Below are 11669 nucleotides of genomic sequence, written 5' to 3'. Positions count from 1 at the left end.
GCCTGTATGTCTGCGTGGGCTTGTGTGGTATGTGGCCAACGGAAGTGCGTTCAGTTCGAAACATAATTGACATCCCTCCTAGGCCCCTAGGCAATACTTTATATATAATATACTGGAAATAGCAGCTGTTTCCATGTTTTTTTTGTTTTGTTTTTTTTTTCTCCCTTTGGCATAATTGCAGTCCAAATTGCTTTGGCTTGTTGCCATCATTAGAAGCCATAGTTTTGGGGTAAATATAGCAATTACCATCCATAGAAAATGTCCTCTTGCCAAATTGTGCGGAAAGTGTTAAAAATGTGTCCCACAGAAATGCAATTAAATAGCTAAAGTTACATTTCGAATACACAATTCGACAGATGACTATTTTGAAATTATTTGAAATGGGAATTTCAAAATAAAATGGCAGACAACTGTTTGAAAAATATAAACACATTTGGAAAAGTATCCCAATTGCTGGCAATATTGGAAAGCAAATGTTATTTTAAATTACAATTTTTACACACATACGTACTTTATTTTCAAATTGTTTTAAAAGAACTCTTATATTAGAAATTAACTTTTTAATGTATTTTTAAAAGTAGTGTGATTTTCTCCCAAGTGAGCTGCCTAAAAACATTTAAAATTTTGCTCAAAAGTACCAATTTCAATTCATATGAATAAAAATTTGTTGAAAATTTGAACTTGTACCAAAGTTAATATCAGCAATATTTTGTTGCATTCTACTTTGAACACTTTTTGGGCTCAAAAGTAAATATTTGATTTCACATGAATAAAGAAAAAATTAATTTTCGACAGTTTTGACTTGTACTTTGAACACTTTTCTTCTTCTTACTGCATTTATTTAGAAATTTTTTTAGGCTCTCTCTTTATTAGGCAAATATAAAAAATACGCAAATGTTTTTTAGCTTTTCACACAGTAAAGAATTGCTCACCAAATTTATGTAAATGTACTAAGTTCTTCATTAAATTAGACAAATGAGTAACTTTAAGTTGTAAGTTGGCATTGGAAATGTAATAGAAAATTTGCATTCTTGACCAAGTGACTAATAAAATATATGAGTAACTCTATGCTAGAATTGTACCCCCAAATCGACTGAATTTCCCCCATCTCCCATTACTGTATTTGTTTTGCCACATTCTTTTCACTCAACCACCAACTGACGGTCCATTTCAATAAAGAGAGAGAGAGAGAGAGAAAGAGCTCTTGTTCAACCGAAGACCATTCAATTTCAACCACCACCAAATGAACTAAAGAGACGGGTTTACTTTAGTAGTACCGAAGTTTTTATACCCTTTAATCTATATTTTCTTTTAAGTGATCTCTCTATCTTAAATGATTCTTATTTTATTATGGTTTTTATTCTAGAAATACAGACAAAACCATTTGTCTTTGTTCAAATTTTAGCGGGCGTCGAGTTTGAAACTAATAAACTGATTTTTGTAAACTCTGTCTATACTATCGGGGCCATTCGCTACATCAACGTTATAGAATTCAATAATCAAAAACTTGATTTGTTAGTTCGAAACTCAATTACATGAATACAGAAAAGCTATAGAATAAATTTGTAATTAAATTAATTAATGTACATATGTTGGAACTTTCGAAGAATCTGTAAATATTTGCTTCCTGAATTGAGAAAATGTCTTTTAAAATTTTTTTCTCACCAAAATTTTTAATAAATTAACAAATTAATTCGTTATCCATTATTGTTTTTCTGTTTTATGATATTAAATCGGGTAATTATCATATACTTATACATAGGTTCGACAGTATTGACCCATAATGTATGTAATAACCAAACTTCTTTGCACTTTTTCGTTTCAAAAATTCAATTTGTTTCTATTGAATTATATACTTTTTAATAGAAGTTTCGATAATGATGTTACTCCAAATTTCTCGAAATATTCAACAATTAGTGTACAGCAAAACTAAACCTCCGAATGAAAGATGCAGCTCCAATTATCTGAAGTCGAGGAACTCTTTTGATAGGGTATACATTACCAACATCTGCGCTCGCCTTCTGTTAGCTCGCTAAAGTTACTTTATTAAAGTTAACAGCGAGTTAACATTTTACTCTCCCTTGCATTCGATTGAAGCAACAGAGAGAGAGAGAGGGAGATCGTCTGTTTTTAATATCTTTTAATGGTGGTTGAAATTGAATGGCTGCCAAGTTGAACATGGCTGCGCTCACTCTCTCTCTCACTCTCGCGTTGTGGCTGATTGTTGTTTTTGTCTTCAAGCTGGAAGGTCGTGTGCCCGGAACATTTACAACTAACTGCAGCTTCGTTTCGTAAATGTCCAACTAATTTTAAAAAATATTTCGAAAGATTCAGTTGTATTCGAGCAGGCAACGCGGACGGTTCGTCTCTCCGTGCGTTATACGATTCAAAGTAAACATTGGTTCCATTAGTTCACAGTAGTTGCGCGTGCGCCGTGTGAATTTCGCAATCATTGGAAATATATTTTATTGAATGCAAGACAATGTTTTAGTGCATCCATAATAATAATAAAGTGAAGAGAACTACTACTAAAGATAAACTTGCCCATTGAAACACCCTGGGATTAGTTTCAATATCGTGTGCAAAAAAATAAAACTTTGAAAATTAACTATAAATCACAAACACAATGGTTCGCAGCCTAGCCCAGTGGACCAAAACGTTGAGTTTTCCCTCACGTTTGTCGCCCAATCGCAATTCCAAGGATTGCTCCACTCTGGCCAGTCCAGTGCCTCCGCCGACACCACCACGTAATAAGACCCACAATAATTGTGCCACTTCGCGTTCATCCTCATCAACGGTATCCTCGTCGCATTCCTCGTCGGCGAATTCAAATAGTTCACCAACGCCAGGAAGTAACAACAACAACAACAACATGCCCATAACGGAACTGGAACAGATTGTAAGTATCCACAGTGGGAACCAAGAACAAGAAGAATCCCTCCCATTCCCCCATTTCTATTTGCTTGTGTATAAACTTCCTGCACAGCTGTGCAAACACCCAGTTGGAGATCGGCCAAAGAGGAGTCAGGAGGAGGCTTATCAATGCTAGAAATTCCATTCAGATAAAGCTCATTGACCCATTTACATGGCGGCTCCTACAACAATTACCCAACTTTAGCTGGAAAAAAAAAAAATAAAGGGGCTTAGCCACTTATCATTATCATTATCAATCAATCAGTTTCATGCCGGATTGTGCGAACGAGTGAAGGGGTAGGGGTTTGGTGTTTGGGTTGTTTGGGAAAGTAAAACAAGAGCGTGAAAATTTTCTAGACTAGATAAGCCAGTTTACACACACACACACACACACACATAGTGTCGGGTAACGTGACAACTATCGAAATGCCTAAAAATGCCAATAAACCCACTCAACGATATGAATTTCAACCATTCAACCATGGCCAACGAAACTAAAAATCAACAAAATTGCACACTTAGACTGGGCTAGTGCAATTATGGCCAACCAACCATTTGATGGCCAAGACTGAGAGCAATTTGCCAAAATGATACTCATATTTAAATTGCCCCTTTTAGACCGCCCAGACAGAGAGAGAGACAAAGAGAGATAGAGACAATACAGTGAGACATCCATATGGCATATGGCATTAACTCAGAAAACCAAACAGGATGTCGCCATGCTTGAACTATACAAATCGGGCGACACATGTGCACAACGTGGTCATGGACAACCAATGGAACTCTCCATTTCCCACTCTCCACATATGCATATAAGCAATAATTCTCAGCAATTCAATGAAGGTTTTTCTAAAAAAACATCAACAAAACTCTAGGACTGGGAATGGAATGCAGTGAAAGGTTTACTACTGCACTTCGAACGGATTGGTTGGAGAAGGGGGACGGGGACGGAGACGGACACATGGCACTAGAGGAAATACTTTTATGATTATGCTAGAAATGATATTTCATAGCCTTTTCGTGGGAAACAAACAAATATTGATAAATATCAACTTGGGATTTTTAGAGAGAAATAACATGGATTTATTTAATCATGATATTTGTCTAATGAAATCAGGTGAAGTAGAATCTCTTCAGGCTATTCTCATTAACAAATTGCCATTATTTTCTGTTGAACTTTTCAAGAATTCAGCAAACTGGTCAATAACCATGTTAGCCAGTTAGTTAGCCACACCCTCAAATCACGACATATAAACATAAAAGTAATAATAAAAAAAAAGGAAGAAAAACCACAAACATGCCACACTTTTCATTAGTTACCCACTGACAAAAAAAAAAAACAGTCGTGACCAAAGACCAACTAACTGTGGCGCCTCCAACTCGACGAGACGCTATGCGACGCGACACAATGTGAGGCAATGTGCAGCGCATCCAAAATGCCAAAGTTGAAAGGCGGATCCGACCAGCTCCACCAGCTCCGTTGGCTCCGTCTGCCTTCTGCCGTTAGCTATTGGCCAGAAATGAAAACTTTGCACTTATGTAAGTGCACAATCGTCGCACATATTTGCCATTTGGCATCAAGGCAAAAACAAAGGCAACCTGAAAACAAGTTTCTTGTTTTGGTTTGCTTTTCGGTTGGCCCCCAGGCAGAGCGTCTGTGTGCGGAAAAGTTGCCCAACCGCTTTTCATCGTCTGCCGTTAGAGCAGAGTACAAAACATCCTTGGCCAAAGGTAAACCAGTTAACCAAATCGAGGGGGCGTCTGGCTCTCAAATACCTAATTCTAATAAGCCCCAAGCGGAACACAAAGTAAAAATTGCCACTGAAATTTGTAATCCAGAAACTGATTGCAGCTCAAAGAAGAACCTACAATTTTCCATAGAAACTTTAAAGTATTAACTCTAGAGATTCCAAAAGTTTTTCAGAGAGTTTTCAGTATGGAAAATTACTTTCCTTTTTTATATAGGTGCTTTGAGTTTATTAAACTATAGGATATTAGGAATTTATAGGAAACTGTCGCTCTTGACGATTAAAAAACTTTAAACCCTTTACATTTGTTATTAAATTATTGTGAGAAATTAAAATCTTGAAATTCCAAGCTTTTGTTAAGAAAATTAGAAATATATAAAGTTTAAGAAAGAAAAAAAAACTATAAAGAACTTCCCTTAAAGAACTACAGAATACTTATACTTAAAATATTATATAATCAAACTAAAACTTCAAGTATTTTGTTAAAAAACAAATTTGGCTAATGATGATATGACATCAAAACTGCAAACCAAAAGAATGTTTGATGATGTAATATTTATTTATTCTGATAACATTCTGATTTTCATTTTACTTTTTGATTGGAATGACACATTATTTTAAGGGGGACCTTGTCAAGAACGTGGCGACTTATTGCCAACTATAGCAGATATATGACAATTTGTCTGGCCTGTCTGATGACCCCACAAAAAAAAAGAAAAGAAAAGAGAAAAAAGAAATAAGCAGAATTATAATACCATGACTGTCAGCATTTCCTGCCCAGATATATGCAGTAGACACAAAAGCGGCAACAGCTGCTGGAAAAGGCCAAGCCCCGCATTTAATAACACAGTTTTTTGGGTTTTTATATATAGGCAGCTGCCACAAAGTTCACCTGCCTCGTCGCCTTGTTGCAGCAATACTGCAGCAAGAGATGTTGCAACAACAACATCTACAACAACTACAAAAAGTACTAAAATTAAACTAAAGCCAAATGTAGAACATTAGCTGATCATAATTTTAAGCTATGAATCGATTTCAAAGACCATAAAAATCTATGCAAAAACATAAAAAAACGAAAAACCATCGTCATCTATAATTTTGCAGGTGCAAACAGAGAGAAACAGAGAGAGAGAGAGACAGAATCAGAGAGGTTGACAGGGGAAGAGAGTTGTCTGTTACCTGTTTTTGTGTGTTTTGTTTCTCGTAGAAATCAGCTGCTATCCCTGTCTTTGTATATGTATCTCTATCTCCTATATGGTCTCACCTGGTCTCTCAAAACTCGTTTCTTGTGGCTTTTGTTGCTTCTGCTGAAATTACAGCTCAGCTCTCATTTTTTGTTGTTGTTGTTTTTTTTCTGCATTGAAACTGCGCATCAGCTGTTTTTTTTTGGTGTTGAAAATTTGTCATCGTTGCATTTTTTATGTAAATTTTTATTAGGTCAGAACTTGCCAGCTGAAACTGTGGGAAGTTTTGGCTTTAAGCAAACATTAATAATGGAAACTTAAATTATAATTAGAGCACTCTAATTAGATTTTCATCTATAAACAAATAACAAACAGAATATACAGTTAGCACAGTTAACAATTTTGGGGGAAACAAACAGAAGAAAGAAAGAGAAAGAAGCAGCTACCTCATAGATACAATAATTCAAATGCTCACGTACCAAATAAAAAGCATGCCATGGCTATAAGTGTGGAGAAAGGGGGGAGGGGGGGAGGTAACACATGGGGTGAGGGGTGAGTGTAACATTTGTTTGTTTAGCACTTTGTGGTAAATGTAAATTTTGGTTTCTTCTTATTTGTCGTTTGGTAATGAATACATTGATAAACTTTTAGTTAGCAGGTGGTAAAATCGTGTCCAACTACAACCATAAGATATGCAGTTTTATTCCGAAATCAGACAAGACCAAACAACTTCCCATAACGAACCAAATAAATCTTTAAATTATATGTTAAAAATTTCCTCTAATGAATAGAGTTTAGAATATTAGCTAGAATTGTTATTACATGTTGAGAAGATTTGTCTCATTGTGAAATAATATAAATTTACTCCGTAAAGTATGCAATTGGCAATCGAAGGAATATTTTGAAATCTAACAGTAAAATTTGAAACATTTTGTAGTTATAGACCAAAATGCATTTTCAAAATGTTTTTCCAGTTCTCAAAACCATATCTTCTCGATAGACCTTGTCTTCCTTAACGATCAAAATGCCAAAAATTGATAGATAGTTGGATAATTAACCTTTAACGCAGATATTTACCTATAGTTTCGGTTTAAAAACTAAACACACATTTTAACAATCCAATAGAATGTGACTTGAGAACAAGATCGATTGGAAATTTCCTAAAATAAAATGCAACATTTACTGCCCCCGCCAGCAATCAATTCTATCTATTAATAAAGCATCCGGCAAAATGAAAAGAAAAACATATGCCTGATCCAAAAGAACTTCAATTTTTATGTACTACTTCACAAAAAAAAGAAACGAAAAACTTTCAACAAATCCATAAACAACGCGTTGGGCATTAGCCAGACTAGGAGAAGAAGTGGCGGGCAAGGCAACAACCTCCCCGGTTCCATTTTACTGATCATCATCGTCATGATCTCTTCATCCATATCAAATGTGGAAAAAGCCTTTAAAAATAAAACACACAAACTTGAACTTTATTGGGGTTAGAAAAGAGAGACCCATGCTAAGGAAATTGAAATTTTTCTTTTGGAAATCTAAAATTATAAAATAAAACACTCAACGTTCCTTTACCCCCGTCCCATTCCCTTTTTGCTAGGAAGTCTCTCGTTGATTTGGCCACGCTTTCAATTTAGTATTTGTGTTTCTCGTTTCGTTTTTGTCGAAATAAAACAATTATATAATTTCAAGCGACCTCCGATCTGTGTGCTGTGTGGTCCATCCATTGAAATTAACCTCAAAGTTAACGCAAATAATTGCCACTCGACAAAAAAAAACTAAGAGGAAAATGCTGTGTGGCATCGGGTATAATTATATGATTTCCTTGTAAACATACTGACAATCAGCGTTGACAAACAGACGGGGGAGTTAAAGCAACTTCGTCATGGAGGCTGCGCCTGGAGGCATTAGCTTTTGATCTTCTGACTTTTACATTTACATTAACATTTGTGTAAACATTGACAATTTTGTTTATAAGGAAGTCCACTTCACTCCATTCGACTGCATCATCAGCCATGGGGCCACCGGCCACCTAATACTCCTCATCAGTAGTTGCCTTCATTCATTCATAAACGGCTAATTGGTCCATGGCCCCAAGTGCGTTTTTTGATGTGGTCAGGGTACTAAAGAGTTCAAAATTTGTTGCCTTCGTTTGGTCATAAGTTGGAAGTTGACATAAAACTTGTTTTCGGGTTAAATTAAATTACCAGACAACAACAGTAACAAAAAAAAAAAAATTAAAGAAAAAAGAGACAATTCCATAGAAATATTTCTGTTTTTCCGTCTTTTTTTGTCCGCTGTTGCTGCTCTTACTGTTCATGCTCTACGCCCATTTGGGCTCCGAGCTACGAACTCATGTGTTAATTGCTTATTATATCGTTCTTCTTTTAGTTTTTTTTTTATGCCAGTTTTACAAGTTGTCTCTTCTCTGGGAGTTGCCTGGCCTGGCCTGGCCTACCCCAGCCCCAGACCCAGCAAACATGTTCATTTATCAAAAGTCAAGCCACGCTCAGTCCCTACTATGTGTGTCTCCCTCTCCTGCTGCTGCTGCTGCTCCTCCACCTCCTCCTCCTCTTGCTCTTTCTTCACCAAATTGCAGATAAGGTCAATTAAGAGAGTCAACCGGAAATGTCGCGACGCCAGTGGGAAAGAGATGGAAATTATGACTTTAATTTCATATATTTTGTATGTGCAAACATATGGAACTATAAATTCTTATTCGAACAAATTTTAATAGAATTTTATTGAGATATTGCACTTACTTGGGATATATGTATGTATGTATGTGCTTACATCCATCATAAAATGGGCGTGACATAGTCAATTAATGAACATTTCCTAGGGGCGTTTTAATTAGATTAAAAGGAATGTGGCAACAAACCCATCGCCTCCCCCCGCAAGTATACAAGTCATAAATATTTTCGCACAACAACGCAATTTATTATTTTAATCAACCGGATGTGAAACTGCACTCCAACTCCTCCTTTTTAAACTCTTCTCCAAAGAAGAGCGGGGCTCCCCAAGTAATTAAACGCACAAAGAAGAAGAAGATGGTGAATAAGAAGTCATAGAGTGGATGGAAGGGGAGGGGAGCGAAGGGGGCAGACTACTCCATTGCAGTTCTTCCTTCATTATAGGCAAAACTCAGTCAAGCGATCCAAAGTTGTGAGTGGCTAGTAAAGTGCCCAAAATGCAAGTTAGATAAAACTGAATGAAAGGAAGGTAAATAGACGACGCCTAGATAGATGGGCCCGGTTTAGGGACAGGAAGTGAATGTGAGTGCCTGTGCCTATGTGCCTCAAAGGTGTGTCTAAGAACATGAGCAGTCATGTGTAAAAATGTTGACGGTTTAGAGCCTAAGAAAGAGAAGGAAGAGAGGCGAAATGTAGACACAAACAAAAGGGTGACAAGAGGTACCTAGTCAGGTAGATAGCCCAAACATTTAGGTAGCTGGAAAATCGATAGATAGCTGATGATTACAACAAGTACCGTTTTTGTTGGGAAAACAACTATCACATCTCATTTGTTTGCGTGTTTTGTAATGAGATAATAATTCCCTTAGTAATTGATAATAATTCCCTCATAGACGCCATTCACTAATTAGATTTCCTCTTTTATTGCAGATCTATCCTGGTCCCGATCCCAAACAGGCCATAATGGGCTCTCTGGTCTTTTGCATTCATCACAAACAGGGCTGCAAGTGGTCCGATGAGCTGAGAAAGCTCAAGGGTCATCTCAATGCTTGCAAACACGATGCCACCCAGTGTCCAAACAAGTGTGGAGCCCAGATTCCACGGGTCATGATGACCGATCACTTGCAGTACACCTGCACGATGCGTCGCACTCGTTGCGAGTTCTGCCAGAGTGAATTCTCGGGCGCTGGTCTGGAGGAGCACAACGGCAGCTGCGGTCAGGAGCCGGTGTACTGTGAGGCCAAGTGTGGCCAGCGGATTCTACGTGGTCGCATGAGTCTACACAAATCGAAGGATTGTGCCAAGCGCTTGCGTCGCTGTGCCCATTGCCAGCGCGAATTCTCGGCCGATACTTTGCCCCTGCACGCGGCTCAATGCCCCAGAGCTCCTTTGGCCTGTCCACAGCGTTGCGATGCTGGTCCCATTGCTCGTGCTGAACTGGAGGCCCATTTACGCGATGAGTGCACATCGCTGGCAGTGTCCTGTAGCTTCAAGGAGGCAGGATGCCGTTTCAAGGGACCTCGCCAAATGCTCGATGCCCACTTGGAGAGCAGTGCAGCAGCTCATCTCTCGTTGATGGTTGCCCTTAGCTCGCGACAGGGTCAACAAATACAAATGCTCAAATCGGCCGTCTCTAAGTTGTCCATAAACTATACCGGCACCTTGCTGTGGAAGATCACCGATTGGTCAGCCAAAATGTCTGAGGCACGCGGCAAGGATGGCCTAGAGCTGATATCACCACCATTCTACACCTCCCAGTATGGCTACAAGTTGCAAGCTTCGATGTTCCTCAATGGCAATGGACCCGGCGAGAATACCCATGTTTCGGTCTACATCAAAGTGCTGCCCGGAGAGTATGATGCCCTGCTCAAATGGCCCTTCTCCCACTCCATTACCTTCACGCTGTTCGAGCAGGGGGCACAGAGCGGCCAAGGCGGTGTGGCTGAGTCATTTGTGCCGGACCCCACTTGGGAGAACTTCCAGCGACCCTCCAATGAACCCGATCAACTGGGCTTTGGCTTTCCGCGCTTCATTTCGCATGAGTTGCTGCACAGTCGACCCTTCATCAAGGCGGACACAGTATTTCTGCGCGTCAAAGTTGATCCCAGCAAAATTGTGGCCGTCTAGGATCCCAATTGAATATAGTATATAGTTAGCTTTTAAACATTTACTCAACTTCTGTAAATACTGTGTATTTAAATTTATGAGTAAATCTCCCCTTTCCTTCCCCCACCCCTGCGTCCACATCGTGTATAGCTTCGTCATTCGGCCTTGGCTTCGGGCGTTGTTGGTCTTTAATTGCCAACTGGCCATGGAATGCTGCCCAGCTGATTGTCATAGTCATCTAGAGCTTCAGTTTCAGTTAAAACCAAAGCATAATTACATATTAACAATAATAAAAAAAACCTACACATACATACATACAGCATTTACCCCATATATACACATACATATAGAATAGTACAGACATTAGTTTGTGTCTTAAGTCTTTTGTCTTAGAGATTTTTGTATTTTTTTTGCGCAAAACACTTTCAAAAGATCTTCAAATTGTGTTAAACAATATAACAAATAAACAATTTTGTATTAATTCTAAGAGTTGCTTGTACATAGGCATATAACCCACACCAGATCAGACGTACATATATGTAGTATATGTAGAATGTAGACCTAGTTACATACTTACACACATAGTACGAGTATGTTTAGCATCTAAGCGAACGCATTTAGTCATTAGTAACCCGAGCTTAAGTGAGAGAGTAAACAAAGAAAAATGAAATAATAATAATAACAATAATGAGAAACACGTTCAATATAGTCAATATAAGTTAAGCTACGAAGTCATAAAACATCTATAAATAAATTTTAAAATATATTTTTCAAAAAGTAAATGTGTTTTAATTCTACTAATTCCACTTTTTTGAAAGTAAATTAAGCCAAAAGCTCTTTTATATAGTTGAAACAAATTTCAAAATCATATGTCGATTGTCCTTAGTATGATTTCTGATTTCTTTCTTCATCTTTTAGGTCGAACTTAATTTTTTTTTAAATTTCTAAGTGTCTGCTACAATTTTCTACCATTTCCATATGCTAATCATTGCGATAAACTAAGCTATTACTTGTTTAAACGG

General features: G+C 37.7%; 1 protein-coding gene across 1 annotated transcript; it reads left to right on the top strand.

Moving 5' to 3' along the window:
• Positions 1-2254: 2254 nt before the first annotated feature.
• LOC6644043 (TNF receptor-associated factor 4) lies at positions 2255-11410 on the top strand. Its single transcript, XM_002066808.4, has 2 exons — positions 2255-2899; positions 9472-11410. The coding sequence occupies exons 1-2, from the start codon at positions 2627-2629 to the stop codon at positions 10666-10668; spliced, it is 1470 nt and encodes a 489-aa protein (XP_002066844.1). The 5' UTR covers positions 2255-2626; the 3' UTR covers positions 10669-11410.
• The last annotated feature ends 259 nt before the right edge of the window (positions 11411-11669 follow it).

The sequence above is a fragment of the Drosophila willistoni genome, assembly GCF_018902025.1.
Source record: "Drosophila willistoni isolate 14030-0811.24 chromosome 2R unlocalized genomic scaffold, UCI_dwil_1.1 Seg167, whole genome shotgun sequence".
Classification (NCBI taxonomy): Eukaryota; Metazoa; Arthropoda; class Insecta; order Diptera; family Drosophilidae; genus Drosophila; species Drosophila willistoni.
The sequence above is the reverse complement of the archived record's forward strand: the minus strand, read 5'-3'. Positions and strand labels throughout refer to the sequence as shown.

Excerpts from the sequence above, each read along its gene's own strand:
- LOC6644043 (XM_002066808.4), top strand. The coding sequence starts at position 2,627 with ATGGTTCGCAGCCTAGCCCAGTGGACCAAAACGTTGAGTTTTCCCTCA. Across the intron at positions 2,900-9,471 it reads TAACGGAACTGGAACAGATT|ATCTATCCTGGTCCCGATCC; the intron begins GTAAGTATCCAC and ends CTTTTATTGCAG.